A 25,244-nucleotide genomic window follows, 5' to 3' on the forward strand; every position below is an offset into this window, starting at 1 on the left:
GCACAGGGCCGGGGGCACAGGCGGGAGGGTCGTCCGCCCCGCGCCCTGCCTGTAACCAGCGCCTCGGGCCCCGCCAGCCCCTGCGCTGCCACAGCACGTCCCTGTCTCGAGATCTTTGTCCCCCGCGCCCTCGCCCGCCTGGCTTGCAGGGGGGCGCTCAGCCCAGCGAGCACGCAGGTGCCACAAGTCGGGGCATTAGGGACTGCCCGCCCTGTGCCACCAGGAATGTGTTAAGGACTTGCTGTTCTTGTCGTCTGAGCCCTAATGTGTCAGTGGAGCAGGCTCGCCTCCCGGGGTGCCGCAAGGCCCGCTGGTGGCCACGCAGTCCCTGCCCCGCTGTAGCTCTAGGCTTGTCCCCCCTGGTTCGATGTTACTGTTTTGTCGGGAGGGAGGCTGCCTAAGGGTCCTAGAGCTAGTCTTTGTGCAATCATTTCTCTTGTTGGCTTTCTTGTGTTGAGCCTCCACCTTCTCGGCCTCCGCCCCTTTCTCTTGCTGAGCCCTCTAGCTCCAGCGTAGCTGTACTGGACTGAGCTTCTGGGTCCGAGCTGTTTATCTGGCCCTCTGGGCCTCCTGACCCCAAGTCCTGCCATGCTGAGGACTCCAGGCCCTCTGGCCCCAAAGTCCAAGTCCTGCCCTTCTCGGGCTCTGACCCCCCAAGTCTAGCTCTGCTCTGGGCCTACCAGCCTCCAGTCTGCGCCTTGCACCTTTTCCAGGCAGGCTCAAGGTACTTGTGTCTGTCTTAGGCACTAATGGGACTACCAAAGCCACCCCTCACAGTCCCACCCAATGACTGGACCAAACTGAAATGAAAACATAAGCCTTTCTGGCTATAACTAAACTTCTAGCCTCCTAGCTACATATCACAACTTCTACCCAACCATGGGCCTTGGTCTGCTGCTAGCCCTCAGCCCCTTCGCTTGCTGTCTCCAGAGTGAGTTTGACACCCCTGCTCTAAAGATCCCTGTTTCTAAAGATCCTCTGTTTCCCTGAGCAGGCTGGACTCCCTCATGCTGGCCAGACTGCATACCCCATTCCCAATGGGCAACTGAACACACTCCATCCAAGGCTGCAGGGGCTGAGACAGCAAGCGAAGGGGCTGAGGGCTAGCAGCAGACCTGCAGGAGCAGGAAGCAAGGTGGGGAAGGAAAATGACAAGAGTCAAAGGGACAGCGGGAGCTGGCACAGGGGTGGACGGAAGTAGCAAAGAACAAGTAGAGATTTGGGAGAACGGGATTAGAACGTCTGTAACCATTAGACAGTTACCTCTGTATTTCTTAATTCCAGACATCCTGTGTGCTAAACTGTAAAACATAATTAGAAAGAGGTAGTTAGCCATGTTAGTCTGAAATCAGACAGAAGGGAGGGGAGGGTAGCACCTTATAGACTAACTGGTCAAGTATAAGTCTCTATAACAGGGGTAGGGAACATTTTTTGGCTGGAGTGATGAAAAAACCACAATGTCTACCTTGGAGGGTGCTGGAGTGCCGACATGCTGGTGCCCGGAGCAGCTGTTTGCAGCCTCCCGGCTGCAGCCGGCCCATGGAGCCCAGTCTGCTTGCAGCAGGGCTTGCAGCCTCCCCGCCCACTGCTGGCCCGGCGGGCAACAGCCTGGGCTCCATGGCTGGCAGTAGCTGCTTAGCGCCCGGGCTAGCGGTGGTGTGCTGAGCAAAATGGCCTTACGTGTCATGCTTGAGATGCGGGCCGGGGGTTGCTGACCCCTGCTTTATAAAGCACCACCCTGCTCTGCCTTCTGAAAATACAGGAGCATGTTCATCTCCCACCTAAGCAACAACTAACACAGCTGCTTCTCCAGACAAGATGTATAACCCTACTGGTTACTCCACTGATGACCAGGGATCCAAGTTTTCCATTTGCCATGGGAAAATGCAGAAAAACTGTGGGAAACTGTGGGTTTCCCCCTTACAGTCTGGCAGAGTTCCAGCCTGCAAGGGGCTGCTTGGGACTGGGGGTAGCGAGACAAAGGGGGTGGGGGCGCCACATGCATATGGTAGCCAGGCAATGTGGTAGAGAACAGCTTTCTCCAGGTGAGTCTATGGGGGCAAGAGAGGGTGGACACAGGCAACTCATGGGGCGGGGGGGCGGTGGCACAGGCAACACAGCAGCGATGTGCTGTAGGCGTGGGATGGCTGGGGTGGCGGAGGGGGAGAGGGATGGCTCTGCTCACAATGAGCGGTAGCAGCCAGTGCTGGGTACTCGGGGAAAAAGCAGGACCTGGTAGTGTGCATGTTTGCTGCTGCTGAGGCCTGTCCGGCTGCAGTTGCCCAGAGCCTGCACTGGGGCTGTCCTGCAGCTCCTCCCCACCAACATCAGTGCCATCTCTGGGCCTTTGTGGGGCAGCAGTGGCAGCAGATAGGAGCCACAGGGCAGCTCCAGCATGGGCTCCAGGCAACCACAGCCAGAAGGGCTCCCACCACCAGATCCTGCTTTTTTCCTGGCACCCAGCACTGGCTGTTGCCACTTATCATGGGCAGGACTGCCTTTGTCTGTCTCTCACCTGCACCACATCCCCACAACTTATATCAGCACACGGTCCAGAAGCAGTACCAGGCAGGTGCCAGCATCAGCTGTGGACGTAGCTGGCAGGTTCCCACTAGGGATCGGGGTGTCTGCCCGAGCCCCTCCTTGGAGTAGAAGGGCATCCTGGAGGCAGTGCTGGTGGTGGACTGTTGCGGACCAGAAGATCTGAACCCTGTGGATGACCTTTGTTATGGTGTCAAAATTATTCCACAGGATGGAATCTTAATGTAAAATAAATTTTTAAGAGAGACGTTAAGTTTGTAAAGTCCAGCGCTCTAGAATTAGGAATGCCAAAATAAAGGCCACCTGTGCAACCAAAATTAAGATTGCCCCTGGAGTGTATGCATTATGATATAGTCTATAATTAAATTATATCACATACTATATTTTCTACACGAATATTGCCTCACTCACAGAAATAAGGGAGGAGGAAACAAATCAGGGTTGGGTAGTGAAAGAGGCTGTCATCCATAGGATCCTTGTCTCATTTGTGCCAACAACTGGAATTTATATGATCAATAAGGCAGGGAACCGTATGAAGGAAAAGGATAGTTTCATGGTTTAGGCAGCTGATACTGCCCTGGAGATCTGGATTCTATCTCTGTCTCTGCCATAGAGATCCGTTGTGGTATTGGGCAAGTTGGATAAAACAGTATTTCCAAAAACGTTTCTAATTCTCTTGCTCATCAACTTTAGACACCTGTGTCCTGACTTGCAGAAATGTCAAGTACTTAAACTGCCACTGTGGTTGGCTAGATGAGTGATGAACACATACTGTGCTATAATATCTTACATTTTCTGAAAAATTGGGTCCTAGCATAAGCACTGAGTACATGGGGGCCCAAGGGCCCTGACCCTGCTCAGGAAAAGGGTAGGGTAACCACCCAAAATGGGAACATCAAGTACTGGTCCTGGGCTGCATGGCTCTGGGACAGTATTTGTCCTGGGTTTCCAGTATCATGCAGGAATCTGGGTCTCTGTGGTGGCATGGAATTAGTTGTGCTATGTCCTCTGTATCAGGGTCCTTGATTATGGCATTTAATTTTTCTTTGGTCTAATGGAAGCTGATTTTGTTACTCTTTAGGTCAAATAACAAGGCCTGTTTTTCCCTCTAGGAAGTCAGAAATGATGTATGCTGAGGGTTTGGAATATTTATATAAAACTTACTTCTGCTGTGGTGCGGCTTGTGTGAATTTTGTCAGGTTACTTATGCTACTATCCAATAAATCTGTTGAGGTAACTCTGGTGAGCATTATACTATATAGAAGGTCCTCAGAGCATGGTATTGGCATGTTAAATTAATCTAAATTTAAAAAAATATAGTTCCTGTGCTCTTAAATTGGCTTCCAAGCATGCGGAACTGTATTGGATGAGAAACTTGTCCTGAAAAAGATTTAAACTATAAAAGGATTTCATGGTTGTGAAACAAAGCAGCTAAACATAAGTAAACTGATTTGTGTTTTGCTCATAGGAAATGGTTTTGAAGTCTTTTTTCAAACTCATTCAAATCAAAATGAATTTTCACTAGAAAAGTAAATGGAATGAGGAGAAAAATAAGAGATTTCTACAATACCTAACATTTTTTAGTTTTCTTTTCAAAACAACTGATGTATTTATTATCTGAAGTAATTATATGGCCTTCGGCATCATAGTATTGGAGTATTCCATAGTCTTAAATGTATTTACATTATTGCAAAATAAGGAAGGGAGGTACTGCAGATGGGTAACTGTGGCCCAGAAAAGCCAAGGGCCCTGGGGATTGAATGCTGGTCTTCTAAGTTTAACACCTGTACAATCCTCTCTCCTCTGCCCAGTCATTCCCAGAAATTCAAATCCCAACTTGGAACATTTCAACATTTGAGAACAAAAGCTTGAGAAAGTTAGAAAAAGTAGAAAAAACAGTATTTAGGTGAAAATGCTTTGGTAGTTTTTCACTATAGCTGGCATTAATCCAACTATCATGCCTGTTTCATGAGATAAAAATATATGCAACTTAAAATAAAAAAACACCATTGTTTCTAAAAGATATCTTGAGCTCTGAAAGTATGGCCAAATTTCCAATGATTTTTTTAGCTCATGTGGTCATTATTGAGAGCTCAGATAAACTCTGTGCTTGCCTTTTAACCAAGCTAACGTGCAGTAACTTGTTAGTATAATGCATTCGGATATTATTTGTTCAAGATTTTTTTTTCTTGAGGATCAGATCTGATACCCTTATGTTGATTTATACTAATTGACAAATAGTCCTATGGAACTAAATGGAACAGAACTTGCAGAATGAGGTGCCATCCAGAACAAATAAAGATATCATATCCTAGCCAGAAGTAAGTATACTGCAATATCCTGTAATTGATGCATCTCAATGAGTGAGACACAGTTCAGCATCATATATATACATACTCATACCGTGTATTTGAATTTTTAATCTAAACAGGTTCAGAGGCAAAAAAGTAGCATGGAGAAGCACTAATAGACAGAGGGAAAGAAAAGAACTACAATTTGTGTAAATGGCGCTAACAAAGTATTCTTTTAAGTGGATTAAACAGATTATAGCTCCCTGGTAAGTTTTACAGGCCTCTTCTTTATTCTGTCTCTAAGATCTTGTGTTTACTTAAACTGAGAATGCAGAATTGTGAAAGTGTATAGCTACCATTCTTTGAGTACCGTGCTTACTCATAGATCTGAAAAGCATGGTCACACACCTGACGGCAACAAGAAATCTAATGCTAAATAATATGTACTCTCCACGTGCCAGTTAATTAACTTGTTTTATTTCTGTCATGAAAGATTCCTTGGTAAAAGGTGCTATGCTACTCGACTATTAGGTGTTTAAATATTTTAAGACACAGCGAGAGAAAGCCAGTTCTGTTAGATCTGTTTTACTGAGAAAAATATGAATGCATTACAATGATTAAGAGGTCAGGAACAGAGAAATAATGACAGAAAGACTGTCTTTGAATAAGTGTGTTAGGTTACCACATGAAAGAGAAACATTCTGAGAACCTTCAGGGAGTATGATGTAAATAGTTAAAGACAAATGTAACAGGAAATTATTATTTGAAATTATTTTATTTTAATACTCTCAAAGCCATTTAATTAAGGTAAAAAAGACCTCACTTCAGAAGATAGAGACTTGGTAAAGAGTTGAAAATACCCTGAATCAACACATAGCAGCCATCAGCGACCACTGAATAAATTGAAGATTTTTAGCCCAGTGGGCACATATATGCATGCTATTAATGCCCTGCTCTGCTTCTCTCCAGCAGCCAGGGGAAGCTCCTGGCTTCCCCGGGTGCCAGCAGCTTGGAGAGCAGTGTCCAGTTGGTAAGTCTGTTGGGGGGAAGAGGTGGGGGGAGGGAAGGAATGGGGGGACAGATCGAGGCCCCCATGGTGAGGGAGGGAGTGGGGCTGGAGCTGGGGTAGGCGCTGTCCAGCCAGGATGGTGCAGGGCACAGGACAGAGCTGTGAGTGGCCGGTCCAGTAGGCATGGGGGTGGGGAGCAGCTCCCACTGCGCACACCCCCATGGAAGGCATGGGGGACTGTATGCCCTCTGGATCTCTGTGCGGGGTGAGGGCAGAGATGGCACTGGGCTCTTCCCCAGCAGGAGGATTGGGCTGAGGCTGCACTGGGGTGGGAAGTGGCAGCACTGGGAGGAGGGCTGCAGTGAATTTTGGGGTGGCTATAGTCCACCCTGTAGCCCCCTCTTCCAAGGCTACCATGACCTGTCCTGAGCGCTGCCCCAGCCCAACACCCCCCACTGAAAAGACCCAGCGCTGCCCCTGGCCACAGCCCACAGTAGCAGCCCACCCTCAACCCGCACACAGACTTGGGGGGCACATGGGTCCTCATGCCTCCCCCAGGGGTGTGCACAGCAGTGGGAGCTGCTCCTCCCCCCACATGCCCTGGACCAGCCATTCACAATTTCATCCTGCACCCCACCCTGCCCCAGCCTCATTCCCTCCCTCACTGCAGGGGCCTCGATCTGGCCCCCCATGCCCTTCTCTCCCCCATGCCCCTTCCCCCCAACAAATTTACCAGCTGGACGTTGCTCTCCAAGCTGCCAGGCTGCACTCCTGGCCATGTTCATGCTGTGGCTATGCCCATTCACGTGGCATTTATCAGCGACATTATTGGCCTCATCAGCCAAAAAAAGCCGATTGCCAATAATGTCAATTTTGCTTTCATCAGTGCTGATACGATATGGACCAATGCAGTGCACCTCTAATAGAGGCAGGTAGTATAACCAGGGTTCAAAAAGGGATCAGACAAATTTGTGGAAGACTGGTCCAGTAATATCTATTAAACACAACAGTTGGAGACATATCCGTTTTTATACAGGCATGCCCTTTTCATATACTCTCCCTCTAAAGTATCAACTACTCAGTGTCAGAGACAAGATATTGGACTAGATGGACCATTGATCTGACCCAGTATTGCATATTTTTATATTTTTATGCTTTCCTTGCAAGGTTTTAGCATGACTTTCACAGCATCTTAGTTCCCCCATGCTGTTGTGAAGCCAGCCTTAAAACTAACGACATTGTAGAGTGCACTACCTATTCTGTTGTGATATATAATCCTTTAAAAATATTTCCTTGAAACTGATGTTACCATACCACAAACCTGCCTAAATTATGTTTAAGCACTTTTCACTTTTTAGAGTTTGTATTGTGTAGTGAGGTTGTTATTGACAATTTTAAAATTAACTTAGAACTTTTTTTCTATTAGGTGGCTGATACTTATTTTCTCAGTGAAACACATTTATGGGGTAAGTGATAATTTTAGTAGTCATTGCTATGCCCTCTAACCAGATTGAATTCCATCCAAGGTGAATTATGGTTGTGCAAAAGCACTGTGAGGTTTCTCTGCCTACATTTAACCTATGGCCAAGTGTTGTTAACTTTTTCATTCCACAATATTTCTAAAATCCTCTCTTTCCTTTCTGTCCCTATAATCAAGTTAGGTGTCCATGCCCTAATTATCTCCTACTTCAACTACTGTTATCTTTTCTCAGGTCTTTTTGATCCCAACATTGGAACCCTTCTATCAAGCTGCTATCTAAATTGTCCCCTTCACCTTTCACTTCGAGCATGTCAGCTGCATCGTGCAGTCATTTCAGTGGCTTTCTGTCACTTCCTATATCAAATTTTCATGACCCTACCTCATGCAGCCCTTGTTTGTCTGTTTGCTTCTTTCCTTGCACACTTCTCAGTAGGTATGTTGTCCAGTGAATGGGATAGTTGTTCAATATTTTAGCAGTTACCCCTTATGAGACTAGCCCTTGGTATCTCAGTAGGAATGAGATATCTAGTTAGCAGATACTTTTGAAAATTCTGTTTTGTTTGACTTAACCAGCAGTAGATAGAAAATCTGTGGCAAAACCCAAGATAGCATGGCATTTTTGTGGGTCTCCATGTAATACATTAGCTAGTGGACATTCTTTCTATTCCACCTGTCCCTGCCTCATATACTTCACTGTTGAAATGAGTGGAACAGTTAATAAAAGACTGCTCAAATTTAAGTATCACAAAATCCAACCTGATAGTGCTCTAACCATCAGGAGAGGATAGGCATTGTCCAGTTTTTTCTGTAGCCCACCTTTTGAAGCAGGCTCATTGGATATGTCTACACATGCATTTATTCTGGCATGGATTTACTTTACAGTAAACTACTGTAGAGCAGGGGTTTTCAACCTTTTTAAAGAAGTGTACCCCTTCTGGTGGCGGTGGCCAGATGTGGGGTGGGGCTTGCATGCCACTGCTGCCACCCACCACCCCACGCCACCACCACTGCTGCATGCCACCCCACACAGCTACCTCACGCTGCTTTCCCATGGCTGGTTGCATGTGTGCAGAGGCAGGTTAAGGTGTACTGGGGCCCTGGGTGAACACAAGATTGGAGGCCCACTGCCCCCACGGGAGCTGGGCGGTGGTGGGGGAGAGCCCCCTTCCCCTCCTGGTGCTTGTGGGAGAGGCTGGGTAGACCATGCTGGGCTGGGGGTGGGGAGGCACATGCCCATCTCTTCTCCCTGATCCCTGTTCCCAACTATGGCCAAACATACACACACACAGACATGTACACAGACGGGCACGCGCTCTACTCTTACTCTCTGCACATGGACACACAGACACAAATGCACTCTCCCTGCAATGAACACAGACATACATACACACATGCATGCACACACAGATGCATGTGCACACATACACAAAGACGGACATGCAGAGACACACACACGCACTCATACATGCACATACAAACATGCCAATGCACACATGCAGACACACAGGTATGCACACACATATATACAGGGCTCATTGTAATTTGGACAAGTGTAATATGCCACAGGTGAAATACTGCATAAATGCATCTGTGAAAGTACTAGTTAGCCATTTAAAAGTAAAATAGGATTCATCCTTTAGATTGCAGCTGCTGAATGAGGGGCTGAGAGTTATATCAGGAGGGTGAATAAGCTAGATACAGCAAAGTTTCCCAGGGGCTTCAGACAATACCAGTAGTTTAGGACAAAATCTGTACTGCACTCAAGAATCTGACCCAGTGATTAAACAGCCAGTGAGCCTGCAATATTAAATCTCATGCAATAAAGCCTGCATGAAGAGATAACCAAAGTTTAACGGTATATAGAACTCAATATCTAACACTGCTAATTATCAAAGTTTTAAAGATAGATTATACATTGCCATTAGAAAGAAAATTCTCAAAAATATAAACATGGTCCAACCTCATTCAAATGAGCCAGATTTTCATAAGGAAGTGCAATTAATTCCCTTCCAAATGTACGTAGTTATAATTGTAATGCCCAGATCAATGTATTGCACTGGCAACTCAGTTAAGTGTATAAACTGCCAACTACATAAACAGATTTGTTTAAGATTTTTGCTGGTGAAGGTCTTAATTTCTGTCCATGAAAGGTGAATGGTTAGGTATTCCACAATACTTTCTTTTATACTTCCTTTAACAGGCTTTGACAGGATGGGACCACAATATTCTTATTTACAAAGGTTGTTCCATTTGAAGCACACACTCAGTCATGAAGCTGTTAAAGTAGTGTTTTTTTCAGTATCTATCCAATAAATAAATCAGATAAATGCTTTACTTAGTAGCTGTGCTAGAGCCCTGGGGTGTCAAACATACACAAATGTGGAACAGAACTGTTGGCAGAATGACAGTGTCATACCTGACTTGCTGTTAATAGCTGAACAATGACTGCTACAGTGATTGAAAAACTGGAGTACTTCCAGTCCTTATGTTATTATTCTGATCTCACCAGAAAATGAACACAAGAAAGTAGGATATTAAAGCGATGTGCAGTTAATACTATCATAGATTACTGTTAGTGAAGCAATTTGAGGTCACCATTTAACTCTGAGACGATGCATACTCATTACAATAAGGATTTTAAAACAGCTGTCCTCTTCATCTTTGTTTTGACTGCTGTAGTATTTGTATCTTTAGTACAAGGCTATAAACTGAGGTAGGTATTTAATTAAATAAATAGAAAGAAAAACAGCTTTACTTGTTAGTATAAAATGGCATTCCTTTGACATTCCAAGAGAGTCAAGGTTTTATGGCAATAATGTAGATTACTATTCTCAGGGGAAAGCCTGTATAAAACAGAATCATGACCTCTTATTAATTGAATTTTAGTACTAAAAAATATAAGTGAAATTTTCTGAAAATATTTTAAATAAGCAGATTTTCCTCTTATCTGATGTTTTTGAGTACCAGTAATTTTCTCCTTGAAAAGCTGAAGTGTGAACCCTTGCTGTTACTGAAATCAGTGGCAAAACGTCCACTAAATTTGCATATTCACATGTAATTTTCAACTAATTTATCTAAATTAAAAATGTATGAATAGTCTCTTTAATACTTGTGTTATTTTTTTTCAAAGCCATCTAGGACCTTTAGACACCCAGAAGCTGGATATTCAAGTTGGCTAAACAGTGTTACAAATTTCAGCCTTTACTATGTGATGCAGAGGCAGAGGGACTGTTCCTTTACTTAATAGTACTCATTTGCTGGAAGTGTGACAAAATTTAAAAACATTGCTTTTGGAGGGCAAAACAGTCAGCAATTCCTTTGCTAAACACAATGTAAATCAACTATAATGATATATTCTGATATATTAGGCTATTTGTTTTGTTTACCTTAAGTCAAGGTAACTGAGAAGCAGTCATGTATTTCTTTGTTACTAACAGTGTATTTATAGAAGTTTGAGATAGAAGAGAGAGAGGGCATTTCTAGACCAGTTCAATGCCATGCATGCATGTTCCATGCAGAAATCAGTTGTCAGTTACTATATTTTTCTTGCATACCACATGCACCATTTTTCCCCAAAACCACCCTTTGGTGGTTTGATTCCTGTTGCTTTGGTTCCTGTTTCAAAACCAACTGCCTAGCAGCAGCAGTAGCATTTCTTTTCAGGTAGCTGAGGGAGTCATTTGGCTCATTGTTCTTTACTCCAGAGATGTTAATGATCATCTCTCCTTTTTAATGGTCCTGATGTTCCATTAATCAAGCTAACCTTTCTTCTGGCATATTACTCCCTGCTAGATATTCTTGGTCACTCTTCTATTTCACAGCCTTGCATAGTCCTTGCTCTATACAGACGTGATTCTGGAAAAAAAATCTCCATTCTGCCTTCCCAAAACAAGATGTATATCTTATCCCAGGGCATGTTGTGTGTGAGAAAATGCATTATTTTAGGTTTAGGTAGATGAGGTGCAAGATCTTTTTGTGGGAAAAGTCTTCCAGCTATTTAGCCTGGATTTGGGATGTTTTAACTAGATGACTTTACCCTTTGTTATAAGCACCTTGTAGCACCTTTGTTATGATTCCTCTCCCTCCTTGGATTTACTTCTTAAAATGTCTGCAGATTTTTATGTTGGATGTTAGTTTTCTGTTTAGCTTTTTTAAGCATTCCTTTTATGTCACTTCCACCTTCTTGATCATTTTGCTGGCTTTTTTGTAATATCTTCTCATTTGTTAATATTTCTGGTAATCAAGTAACCAGAGATTTTGGCAGAGTTTTACATCTGAATATTAGATTTCATTAATTGATCTGGCAATTAAATGTTGCATAAGCATCAAATGGTATTGATAGGCACATTCTATGCCAACTTTAAACAGACATATTTGTATCTTTTTTTTCTACTATATCCATATATTCTATCTAGTCCTAATCTACCTTTTTCACCTCTCGACTGGAATGACCCACCCCAGGTCATAGGCAGATGGGCAGGAGCTAGAACCTGGCTACTGTTGCTGTTTTTTCACGTGGCAGCATGGAGAGAGAATGCCCGCAGTCAAAGCCCCATATCAGCAGACCAGATCCAATGGCTGCACAGGCATTGGCTTCTCAGCTGACGGTTGCCAACCTGTAATTTAGTAAATTGTCGCAAACAATGCTGAGGCTTTACTGTTCTTCTTTTTCCTCTAGAAAATTTAAATGTTAGAACTTTCTGATATTGTCCTATAACCTTTGCATTCAGAGATTTTCACCCTGCCAAACAATGTCAGCTTGGATCCCCAACTTCTAAGAGACGCTGGAGCAATCTGCTTATGAGCGTGACTGAAAGTGACGCCCAGCTCACTACAGAACAGTATATCACATCTTCTCTTTACTTATGCATGTAGAATAAGGGCACACCAAACCCCATATGATAGAGCGTGGAAAAGTTATTTTTGCTAGATAGAATAGAGATTTGAACAGGATTCACTCCTGTGAGGTTGGACTGTTTATAGAACATATTACAGTATTACTTAAGAAATTGCCCAGTCCAGTGAATTGTTGTTGGTTAGATTTTAACTTCTGAATCTTTCCTACATAAGAGTAAATATATAGCTGCACTGTCCCAAAAGCAGTGGGAAATTAATTGTGACTTAGTTCTTTTTTCTCTATGAGGGAGCACGTTTCTTCAACCCTTTTGAAGCTTGGCTATTTTGCTGCAGTGTGCTCCTAAACTACTCTTCTGGCCAGTGTGTAGTGGGAGAAGATCCTGGGTTTCTACCACCTCTTTTGGGTTAAATACTTCATAAACACATAATAAGATCTTATAGTTTAAAACAGAATGGGGGGGGGGCGGGAAATGAATGCTTGGCTGCTGCCATGGGTAGCAAAAATGGGCATAGACAGGTGATGTGATTTGCCAAAGATCATACAACAGGTCAGTGGCAGAGCTGGGGATAAACTCCAGTTCTCTCAATTCACAATTCGGTGTCCATTCATCATGCCTTACAAAAATATTTCTGTTTCTTTTCTTGCTCTTAGTTTTGATAAGTCCCAGACATAACACTGAAGAATCTAAGATAATAATTCACCTCAGATGCAAAAACCATCATCCTGAATACATTGGGTTAAAGATGCTCTAGCACAGGGGTGTCAAACATGTGGCCACATGGACTGGATCCAGCCTATAGAGCTGGGTCATCTGGACCACAGCCTTGATGGAGAAGACCTTTCTGCTGCTGTAGCCGAGTGCCCAGGTGACAGCCACAGTCCTGGAGCTCCATCAGCACTGTGGGAAAGAGCCTGGCACTGTGGCTTCTTACCATTCCCAACGGAAAGTCACCTGCTCACTCCAAAGTCCCCGTCCCCCAAAGCAGAGGCAGGCCTCCCTGGAACAGTGGGGAAAAGGTGGACACAAAGGGAGGCGAGCACTAAAGAGCTTCAGTGCTGGAGTGCCAGCAGTGTCATGGGAAACCCATGGCAGCAGCCAAGCATCCAGAATGCCCAGTTTGGACCAGAAGGGAAGGGTCTGTGGGTCTGACCCATCCCACATCATTCATCCAACTTGCAGTCCAATCCTGCATTTTACATTCTTGCTAGAGTATAGTCCTAAAGGTTACTCCTAAACCAAATATCTTGTACAGTGGGACATTATTCTTGACATACCATCAGGGTGCATCAGGCAGAACTCTACTAAAACAGGCTTCAAAATAAGATTCTTGGCCAGTCAGAAAGCTCTAGTGCCTTTCTTAATTATTTATAAAGAAGCTGTCTTTGGAAGAACTTAAAGAAAATCTAGGAATCTACACGACATTTTTAACAGTGATTAATTTGAATGAAAGTGTCCTTATTTTGGAAAATCTTGTATTACTCTGTGATGGTATTTGTTTCACTTCAAGTAAAATTAATTGTATGGTTTCATGGGTGGACCCCACATGAAGAAATAACCCCTCCCCCCTTTTCTTATAGGGCACATATGCATACATTGGTCCATGTGAAGGCCGTGATTGTTCAGTTTGCCAGTGCTTTCCTGAAAAAGGATCAAGAGTAAGTGATTAAATTTTAATTATTATGTTATTATTATGGGCGCACTGATAAAGATTTTTTTGACTGATACCAATGGCCGATTATTAACAAGCCATATTGGCCAATACCGATCTGATTGCTGGTATGCAGCCTGGCAGCTTGGAGAGCAGCATCCGGCTGGTAAGTCTGTTGTGGGGAAGGAACCTGTGTGGGGTAGATCGAGGTCGCTGTGGTGAGGGAGGGAGTGGAGCTGGGACAGGGGCAGGTGCTGCCTAGCCAGGGCGGGGCATGGTAAGGAGCCGTGAGCAGCTCGTCCCGGGGGTGCAGGGAGCGGGGTGTGCCCCCTACCGGTGTGCGTACCTTCTGGGGGTGGTGTGTGCACCCCCCAGATTGGTGCATGGGATGAAGGTAAGCTGCTGCTGTAGGCTAGGGCTAGGGGGTGGCACTGGGCTGTTCCTGGCAGGGGGGGTTGGGCCAGGGCTGTGCTCAGGGCAGGCACTGGGAGGGGAGTTATGGGGGGGGCGGCCTACACGCCCTCCTCCTCATGTCCCCCCAAAAGACTTATCAGCTGGACACTGTTCTCCAAGCTGCCAGGCTGGCCACGTGAATGCTGCAGCTGTACACAGCATTTATCGGCAACATTATCAGCCACATTGGCCAAAAAAGCCAATTGCCGATAATGTCAATTTTCCTTTTATCGGTGCCGATATGATATGGACTGATGCATCGGTGCATCTCTAGTTATTGTAAAATATTGGTCATTTTGGCTGCTTGCAGACATGAAAAAAAAAAGCACTTTAAACTCAGTGTGTTCCCACACCGAGCCAGCTTATGCCCAGAAGAGGAAGCATGTTAGTTGGACCTGGGTCACCCGATGTGTATAGACTGGGCACTTTAATGGGGCTTTTTTGACGCGTTTGCATAATAGCTGATTGAACCAACTTTAGCTAAAAATGCCAAAAAGATCCACAGAAGCAACCAATTTATACAGATACTATGGAGCCAGATCAAAGTAATGCACAGCTTCTTCTGGTAAAGTGTGTTTTTTGGAGGGTTTTTTAAACATCTGCAAGTAGTCTTTGTGCCTGTCTGTATTATTCAGTGTCTCTATTACTGATCAGTATTGGCACTTGGACCTTAGAAAGGCCAGTCAAATATAAAGCTGCCATGGGCATGTAGTGTCAAAGATGTGGAAGGCTATAGATCATTTATGGACAGATTGGCCACCAGAGCTAGGCTTGTAATAATGTGGTAGTCTTCAGTTTAAAGAGATAATGGAGTTTTCAGGATTACCAGAACAATGAATAGAATGCAGCTTTTAAACACTTCTGTTTGAAATCAGTCAGCTTTTTCAGATTTCGTCTAAACATCTAGTTAATAGAAAATAGTTATTTGCCATCTTACACTTATATCTTTACAAGAGTTTAATTTTTATTTTCTTCAGGTTAATGTGAAATGTAGTTTGTTTTCCTTAATCTTTATGACCCTTTTCAGGATTTTTAGTTAATTAAGTGGATGTCCTAATTATAAGTAAATCTCAGTTGTTGTTTCTTTGCATTGGCTTTAAAGTATGAAATACAGAATGAATGTATTCATTTAATCAAATACCCCCTTCATAGAGGTTCTATAATGCCCACTAGGTAAAGATATGCCAGGGTCTGATAATATTTGCAATCTAGATATATTGCTACTCTTTTAAAAAAAATAAAACTGTGGATCTGCTGTAACCAGTTTATGGCAAAATATGTAGCAATAGAAGAAATACTAAATGAGACTGGTGGGGAAGATTCAGAAAGTAACAAAAGTCTGCTGATTTGAAACTGGATACATTCCCTTATTTGCAAGCAACTAAAAAAATGATTCTTAAGAATTGAATATTTTCTTGCAAATCGTTAAGCGTGAGATTTCAGGACAGGTCAGAAAGCATAAATATCACAGCTTAATTTCAAGAAAAACATAGAAGGAAAGTCATTTTTGATAGGTGAGGTTTTATTTCTACCATAATGGGTCCTGTTCTCACTTGTTAGGAACCGAACAGTGTATAAAATGGAACAGAGGCTAGAGTCCTATACAGCATACACATTTTTGAGCTTATATCTATTACTATATTTCATGGTGTATAAGTCGAGGTTTGAAGCCAAAATATTTACCTTTAAATTTCCACCTTGACTTATACACTGTTCCCTGCGAGCAGCGCTGCCTGGACCCCACACTGGCACCCTGCCACCCGGAGAGGCAGTATCCTGGTGGGCTCCAGGGAAGTTAGATCAGTCTTCTGGGAGCTCGGGCAGCACATGGCCTGTTGGCAGCCTGCCTGGCTAGCCCTGGGCGGGGGGCACCACCATGGAGGGAAGGACCAGGCCCCACAGCTCAGGGGCTGCCCAGCCCACCAGCAGCTCACCCCTGGGCACACGGGACGGGGTAGGCTCTGCCAAAAGTAGGATTGGGCCTCTCACCACTTCTGCCTTCAGCAGGCTACTGCAGCTGGCAGGACACCTGGCACTGCCCAGAAAGGGTCTGCCTCGCCCATTGAGCAGTGCGGGGTGTCAAGCAGGGGTGTGGGGAAGGCCACTGTAGCCAGTCAGGCCCTGAGCTGCAGGGGACCCAGTCCTTCTTTCTGTGGTGATGGTGCCCCCTGGGGCCACCTGAGTGGGCTGCCAGCAGGCTGTGTGCTGCCCGAGCTCCCAGGGGCCTAATCCAACTTCCTTGGAGCCCCCCAGCATGTCACCTCTCCCACGAGCCTGCCCTACCTTCCAGCACCTCTTGCACCATCCCCACCATCTTCTGCCACTGCCAGCACACCCAGCCACGCCCCCCACCAGTGAGGTGGGATCAATTTATACACCGGATTACAAAAATCCTAATTTTTTTGTATGGAAACATGGGGTCAATTTATACATGGTGTTGATTTATACGTCATAAAATATGGTACCTTCTGGCTTTGCCAGGCCACAAGATGTCAATGTTTCTCTGTGTCATCTCTCTGTATCTTCTGGATACCTGCCAACAGAGATGACGTACAAGACACTAGAGCACAGCTAGTGGGATGGCTCCACACTGGGGATCTAAATACCATTAAACAAATTATTTGTTTAACCTCCTCTAATTATTAGGGGTGTGCGAAATGGGCCCTATTCAATTTGGATTTGGATTCAGACAGAATCAGGGACAGTGATTCAATTCATTGATTTGGATCACTGTCCCTGATTCGATTCGGCCAAATCTAAATCTGAAGATTCGATGCTTCTTGTTCACTTCTGGGTCTGCTGCCAAGCATGCTGGGGACTCCCTTGCACTCCTGTGGGATGCTCCATCTACCCCAGCATCACAGCATTCATGAGCCACCTGCTTCCTTGAGGTATGTAGGAAAAACATTTAAAGCTGTGTCTATATTCAAATCATTGAATTTTTCTGAATCGATTTGGAGAGGTTAAAGGGTCTCCTGATTTGATTCAGATTCAGAGATTCAGCCACCAAATAGGGCTGAATCTCCGCTGAATCGAATTAGCAACTGAAGCTTTGCATCGCCCTACTAATTATATCAGTTAAATGGTTAACCGAGAATATATACCTAGTCCTGACTGGGCTAGCACCTGCCCCGTCCCACTGTGGGGGAGGCGCCACAGCCACAGCTGCCTGCCTGGAGCTCTGCGGGGAGCCAGGGGCTGTGCACAGACCTGCACATACACAGCTACTGCTAGAAGCTGCTCCCCGGAGCCTTTGGTGGGGGGGGAGGGGGGAAGGCAGCAGCAATCCATGCCAGACAACACAGCTCATATAAAGCCACAGGTGGCAGCAACAGGTGAGGGGCTTTTCCAGCCCAGTGCAGCTACCAGCAGGCTGGGAGGGAGGGAGCAGACTATAAGTACTAGTACCAGTACCCCCTCACCCCTCCCACTTCCCCTTCCCCTTCTCCACACTCATCCCTCCCTCCCTCCCTTCTTCCTGCCCTGATGCCCTTCCTGTTTCTGGGCACTGCACTGCTTCCCTTCCCTGCGCTAACTGTTAACCAATAATTACCAGTATAACTATACTTATTGTTTAAGTGTTTAAAGACTTAACTTTTTATATCCATACTCCATACCTGTAGGCTGAGTATTGTATTTTTAAGCTCTGATTGTTCCCTTCTATTGAACATCTGAACCTGATTTGGATGTGGGGGTGAAGAACTCACTGGCCAAGTTCGTGGACAATACCAAGTTATGGGGAATCATAGTCATGCTTGAAGATAGGCTGCAGATACAGGTGGACCTAGAGGGGCTGGCATATTGGGCGGATTGGAATCAAATAAAGTTCAACATTGAGAAATGTAAAGTGCTGCACCTGAGGATAAACCCCACCCACTACACATCTACAGGCTTGGCAATGCCAAACTGACCAGCACTGCGAATGAACGGGACCTGGGGGTAATAATAGACCACAGTATGAATATGAACCAGCAATTTGATGCTGTAGCCAACAGGGCAAATAATACCGTGGCATGCATCAATCGATGCATCTCCAGCAAAACTAGGCAAGTGATTCTTTCACTCTACTTGGCATTGGTGAGACTGCAGCTGGAGTACTGCATCCAGTACTGGGTGCCGCACTTCAAGCAGGACATGGTAAAGCTCAAGAGAGTCCAGAGAAGGGCCACCCATATCAGAGACTTGCATGGCAAGCCATACGAGAAAAGTTTGAGGGACCTGGGACTCTTCAGCCTGAAAAAGAGAAGGCTGAGAGGGGACTTGATAGTGGCTTACTGCTACATGAGGCGTACATCAAGGGCTCAGTGAACAACTGTTCACCAGGGCACCCTTGGGGAAAACAAGGAATAATGGTCATAAACTCCTGGAAGACCGTTTCAGGCTCAACATCAGGAAAAACTTCTTCACATCTAGGGTGACCAGACTGTGGAATAAGCTCCCTCCAGAGGTGGTGCAAGAGCCTACCCTGGAAATCTTCAAGAGGAGACTTGCACGGTCACTTTGCTGGGGTCACCTGACCCCAATTGTCTTTCCTGCCTGGTGCAGGGGGCTGGACCCAATGATCTTCTGAGATCCCTTCCAGCCTTGCAATCTATGAATCTATACGCTGAACCATGCCACCTGCATTTAGTTGGTCCATCTGTCTAGGAATTAGGTGTCTTAAAATCTTTGAAGATCTGGGCCCATGTCACTATAGTATATATTGTGAGAAATACACATTTAAAATAAAATTTATAATAGTTAAAAAAACCATAATTCTGAGAACTGCATTTTATTATGAAATAATTTTGAAGCCTTCATAATCCTGAAAAATTCTCTCAAATGTAACAGAAGTTTATATTTATTACTGTTAACATTTGTTTACATCGTAAAAAGTGTTGTGCATCTGCTTTATGGAAAATAGCAACATTAATCATCATCAGCTGAGATGTGAACAAAATGAGATAACTTGATGTTTGTACATATTTTCTGAAACAATCCTGTACGGGTTTCTGTGGTGTAAGTTTACCTCAAGTCTTTTTCCCTCCTTGTTTCTGAATAGCTAACAATAAAACAGGCTCCTTTGCAAGCCACTTTTTGGTCTTTAAATTTTGGCATACTTGATAGTCTTTGCATCTCCTTCAGAGCCTACCCATTACAAAGTAACCTGTGTTTACTTTACTTTGAAAGTTAGCTACCCAGGATCCAAAACATCAAGTTTATTTACATTTTAGTCTTAGATGTCACAGGACCAGCAGATCACGTTGGATACCACAAGGCAGCGCATCAGCTTGGCATAGTGGTGAGAGACGTGGCAGGCACACAGGACGCTCTTGTTGCTGGGGTCCCAGGCTCTGAGTGTTCCCACAATGAGCGCATTGACTGTCATGTCATAGCCACGGCCCCTCAGGATGTCGGCGAGTGGGGCGTACTTCTCCCACTTGCGAGCCCAGGCATTGGTGAAGGCTTGGTGCTGGTTCTCGAAGGGGATGGTCACGTCCACAATCACAATCTTTTTGGCCTCTTCGTTCAGGACCATGGTGTCGGGGCGCATCTGGCTCTCTCAACCTGGGATGGTGCAGTTCATGGAGATCTCTCCTGCTGTGGCCGGGATGGCCCTCACCAGGAGGTCCTGGACAGCATTATGGCAGAGCTGCCAGGCTCTGGTGTGCAGCCTGCAGCTGCACAGCACAGGGAGAGGGTCTCTGCCATGTAGCCACACTGGTGGCACCTCTTGTCCCAGTGGCGAAGCAGATGACCCTGTTCAGAGGCAGGCAGTTGAGGCGGACGCGGTGGAGGAAGCACCAGTCCATGAAGCATGTGAAGCTCCTACTGGGCATGAAGTGGTTGCTGGAGTCCCACTTCAAGGTGATGTTGAAGACCTTGCTCTGGTCAGGTTTGCCCCTCAGGTGACCAGTGTACTTGTTTTGGATGGCGTCCTTCAGGAACCACTCCAGGAAGGTCCTTGTGCAGGGCGTCATGGTGATGTGGTCAGCATGTGGGGCTGGTTGCAGGGAGACTCCCAGCTCCTGGCACTCCTCAGTCCAACTCCAGGTGCAGCCGATGCGCTTCCCAAGGCGGTGTGTGGTGTTGCAGGCTCGGCTCCACAGCGAGGCAAAGTCCCCGCCATCTCTGCCAAACTCACCCTCCAGCGATCCACTGAGGAAGATGGCCAAGTCATGTCCAGTCGGTTGCCTTGCAGTTCTCTTGCGGGTGGTCTCCTCAATGGTGCTGGCAGCAATGATACCGTCGGATCCGGGCAGTTTAGGAGGTGGAAGGCATGGGTGACCACCGCGATGTCGCAGAGGTCTCCCATGCGGGGGATGTTGGTGCATCCCTCCCAGTAGGGGACGTGCAGGATCTCATTGCTGGCCCTCAGCAGCAGGTGCAGTCACTTCTTCAGGAGCTGCCAGATCTCGGCGTCCACCTTCTTGAGGGGAGTCTTGGGGACCACTGAGCTTCTCAGGATGAACACAACATGGAGAATGAGGAAAGTGTTCACCGCGTCTATCTTCTGCCAGGGGGCCAGCAGGGATGAGTCCAGCTTGTAGGTGTCCTGCACGATCCCATTGATGGTCTCTTCTGGCGTCTGCCTGGCCCGGTGGCCGGTGGGCATCCCCAGGTGGCAGTAGGTACCTCATCGTCTGGCTCTGGATCATAAGGGTAGAGTCTAGGACGCGGCTCTTTTGCCTGCCATCGATGTGCAGGGAGGCGCACTTGGCGATGTTGAAGTACAGGCCCATCCACCTGGCTGCCTTGGATGTCACATCCAGCATCTAAATATGAAAGCTTTCCAAGGAAGTCAAGGTAACTCAGTCCCCAGAGACATCAAGGGCCTATTCCTCCTATTAGATGTGCAAGTAGAATTCTACTCTACCCTTCTTGAGTCCTTGAAAAAAAATGCAGTAGGTGGAAAGATCCTTGAGATTCTATGACATCATCTTCAGGCTAAGATGACAGCATGCTACAAAACTAGATATTTTAACAGTTTTTTTCTGGGACTTGAGCAAGCTGGAATAGAATTGCACTTAGATGCCTAAGTACCTGTTAGGTGGCATAGGTCTGGCTCAAGTCTCTGAAGTCATATACAGGCATGTTGCATCTTATGGGGGTTACGTTCTAAAGGCAACGTGTAAGGCGAAAATTGTGTATAGTGAAATCGCATATTACCATGCCAGTGGTGACTGCCTCTGCCTCCAAAACCTCCCACTGCCGCCACAGAGCCGTGCTTAGAGCTGTGGGGCTGGCGGCAGCAGTGCAACGCGGGGTGGTGGTGGGGATGGCTGCGTGCCGCCCGGCCACCACCACGCCAGGTGGCCGGCCACACAGCTCCGGGCACGGCTCCATGGCGGCAGTGGGAGGTTTTGGAGGCAGAGGCAGTCACCGCTGGCAGCATGGTGGTGGCCAGGCCTCCAGGTAAGCAGCAGCGCCGCGTGCAAACTCAAGCCTCGCCCCCTCTTCCCACCCGCGTATAGTTGAATTCACGCAAGTTAAATGGGTGTATGATGCGACATGCCTGTACAGCCAGGCCTCGATTTACATGGGTTGGTTTTTTTTTTCACGGTTTCAGTTATGCATGGCCAATTAATTGTGACCCTTTATTTTTGTACACGGTATGGATTCACTTTTACATGGTGCAGCATGGTCGCCAAGATGTGCCGATGCGTCTAGAATCAGCTGTCCAGGCCCCCTTCCACCATGCTGCTCTCAGTGTAGCTGGTAAGTATATTGTGTTGGTGGAGGAGGGGGAGGGAAGGGGCATGTGGGGGCAGATCAATGGCCCCTGCGGTAAGGGAGGGAGTTGGGCAAGCCCTGCTGAGGTGGGGTGGGGTGGGGAAAGGGGTGTGTGCCCCCTGGATCTGCGTAGGGCAGGGCAGGCTGCAACTGTGGGCTGGAGCCAGGGCTGTACAAGGCTCTTCTCAGTGAAGGCTCTGCTTGGGGTGGGCAGCAGTGGCACTGGAAGGAGGCTATGGTGAAATTTGGTGTGGCTGCAGCTCCCCTCTGTAACCCTGTACAAGTGCCACTGCCACTCACCCCAAGCCCTGCCCCTGGTAAGAAAAACCCAGTGCAGCCCTGGCTCCAGCCTGCACTTTAGCCCACCCACCCTGACCTGCGCAGATCCAGGGACACTCCCTCCCTCCATGCCCTCCCAGGGTGCACGCAGCAGTGGGAGCTGTCCACCAACCCCGCAACCCCTGGAAGAGCCACAGCTCCATCCTGCGCCTGCCCCACCCCACCCTGCACTGGCTGGCAGCGTCAGCCACTACCCCACTCCTCCCTCACAGCGGGGGCATTGATCTCCCCCCCACGCCCCGTCCCTCCCCTTCCACCACACCAGACTTACCAGCTGCATGCAGCTCTCCAAGCTGCTGGGCTCTGCTCCTCACTGCCTGCATGCTGCGCCGTGTTTGCATGCATGCACGGGCACTTATTGGCCAAATTATTGGCCTCATCTGGAACCTAAACCCTTATTTCCCATAGACCCTTGGTATCTTTTTACATGATTTCTATTTGCATGGTGTTTTTTCATGAATGTAACCACTGTGTAAATCGAGGCCCGACCGTATAAATGCTGGCAAAATGGTGGGTCAGACTTACTCCTGATGGAAGTAACCAGTTTCATTAGAACCAATGAAATTGTATCTGTTTTCATCAGTGGTGAATTTTTCCCAGGGGTTTTGTGTTTCAGTGATTTTCTACATGTAGTATACCTTTTCTAACATTAAGAAATAAAATTTGTTTTCTGTTAAACATCATGGTATTAGTGAAAGGAAATGGGTTACCCAAAAAAGTGAATAGTAACATTTTCTGTATTTTAGCAAAATTATAAACCATGTACAATCTGAAGTAACTTTCTACTCACCCTAAATCAGTTCTTAATCTAGAGAACCTCGAAATGCAATCCTTTTGTGCTTCTTAGTGAGTTTCTAGTGCAGACACTGGGGGCTAGGGTGGCACGGGTTCTAAGGTGCATGGTTGACAGCTCCAAGTGCTCATGGTACAGCCCTGTCAGACTCCAACAAATCTGCAAATTCTGCTAAAAACCTTGTCACCAGGACACAAAAAAGGAAGGAAAATAAGTTTAGGCACTATATTTTTCTGCTTAATATGAAATATGTAAAAGACATAGGGCTTGATCTAAAATCTACTGTTTCTAAATGGGCTTAACATTAGGACCATATGAGATATCCCTGCCCCAGCTCCAGCTCCACTCCTTCCCTCCCGGCTACAAGTTTAAATCAAGGATCTTTATTTTATCACTGTAGTTGCATGACAGATTTGCTAATATTTGTACATGCACCCAGAGACAGTGATGGGCATAGTTTTATAAACGATAAGACAACAGCTGAAAAAGTGAATCTATAGTATATTCTTTATAGTGACTATTTTTCAGTATACTTCAAATACTTGTAATCAATACTATCTTAAACATATGATTCTATGTAGCTCCAGACCATGCTAATGTCAGGCATTTCTGATTATGCAGAAAATACAAACATTTGAATCTAAAAAGTGACAATATCTTGCCATCCTGTGAGCAATGCCAAATTGACATATTGCATAGTCAAGGCTATGGTTTAAAAATAATTTTGTGAATTACAAAATATAAAACTTCACCTATAATTTAGAGAGAATATTGATTGTAATGTGCTTAACTGTGTTTCAGGTGATATTACTGTGGAATTACAAGTATTCTCTATGCTTCCCTAGAACATGTCCAGATTTGTTTTGTGTCTTCTTACACACAAGTATAAATCAACATGATTTAATTGTAATTAATAATGATAGGTAATCTGTGACATTTGTTTATACTTTATAATCTTAAGAGTGATAGGAAGCTAAAAATGTTTCAGTGTGCGCCATGTAACTGTAGTCTTCCCAAATAAAAAGTGTAAGATTAAAAACTTTTAAGAAAGAATGGAAGTCTAAAATTAAACTCTTATGCCCACATTTAGTTCTCCAAACACATGGAATGGTTTTCAGATGTGCTAAGAGCTCAGAATTTCCCAAATACTTCTCAACCTGAGTGTTAGGTCTTTGGCATTTGTTTCTATCAATTTCTTACATGAAGCATATACAGTTAATAAAGGCTAGGATTTGGAGGTGTAAAAAAAGGTATGTACCCAACTGTGATTGAATATTAATGGTAGTGGGTCCTTAATTCCCATTTTTTTCTTTTAAAAATCTCCCCCATACAATGACAGTATAAAAAAAAATTCTTCACTATTCCATGGCAGGATAATTTGAGAAGGTGATGTGCCTAAAGAAAGGATGAAACTACCATACCACAGTCATAAACAATACAAACAGCCATAGGCATGCTTGAATGGATGGAATTTTTGATTGTTGAAAGGAAATCAGGAAAAAACAGAGGGACATGAGCAAATAGTCATTGCTATTTGATTGCTGCTTAGTTTTAATTTTAATTTTCTGGATTTTGTGAATGTTTGTTTGGTATAATAAAAGCAATCCTAAATTCTTTATCATAAAATCCTGATACATGAGCTAAATCTTAACTCTGTTTTATATAGCTTCTTTAATAAATTTATTTTTATATATATATATATATATATTTATCACTTTTCCAAATGTAGAAACCTGTAGTTGTGCACAAAGAGTTGCATTTGCCCAGTTTATGTAATCAAAGACTCAGTCTGTGAATATAAATTAGGTATGCGCACATGGCTGTTTAGGAGTTTAATAACCCCTGTGTTTGTGCAAATACTTGATTTGCATGTGCACATCAGGAATTTGCATGCATAAACTGGCATGTGCAATTGTATATGTTCAGTTATGCATACATAAGGCCCAAATGCTACAAGCACTTGTATGAGTAACTCTAATTGGACAAATCGTCCATTTGATATCAATTGGAATATTCACACGTATGAAATTACTTATGTGTAAAAGTATCTACAAGACCACCTGAAATTTTAAAAATCTTTTGCTTATATTATATTTGTACACGGCAAGGGAACAATGT

The 25,244-nt window shown here is 45.1% G+C and overlaps 1 protein-coding gene across 6 annotated transcripts in view; it reads left to right on the forward strand.

Moving 5' to 3' along the window:
- Window positions 1–4,777: 4,777 nt before the first annotated feature.
- COL4A4 (collagen type IV alpha 4 chain) overlaps window positions 4,778–25,244 on the forward strand; it is a 125,021-nt gene continuing 104,554 nt past the window's right edge. For all 6 annotated transcript variants that reach the window (XR_003093308.1, XM_025200439.1, XM_025200441.1 and 3 more), the window contains exons 1-4: window positions 4,778–4,862; window positions 4,973–5,098; window positions 7,268–7,307; window positions 13,758–13,835. Coding sequence is in view for 5 of the 6 variants with exons in the window: in XM_025200439.1 (XP_025056224.1) it covers window positions 5,046–5,098; window positions 7,268–7,307; window positions 13,758–13,835 (171 nt within the window). In the remaining variant the exon portion in view is untranslated. The remainder of the gene's footprint in view (window positions 4,863–4,972; window positions 5,099–7,267; window positions 7,308–13,757; window positions 13,836–25,244) is intronic.

This window comes from Alligator sinensis, unplaced genomic scaffold (assembly GCF_000455745.1).
Source record: "Alligator sinensis unplaced genomic scaffold, ASM45574v1 scaffold596_1, whole genome shotgun sequence".
Taxonomy (NCBI): Eukaryota; Metazoa; Chordata; order Crocodylia; family Alligatoridae; genus Alligator; species Alligator sinensis.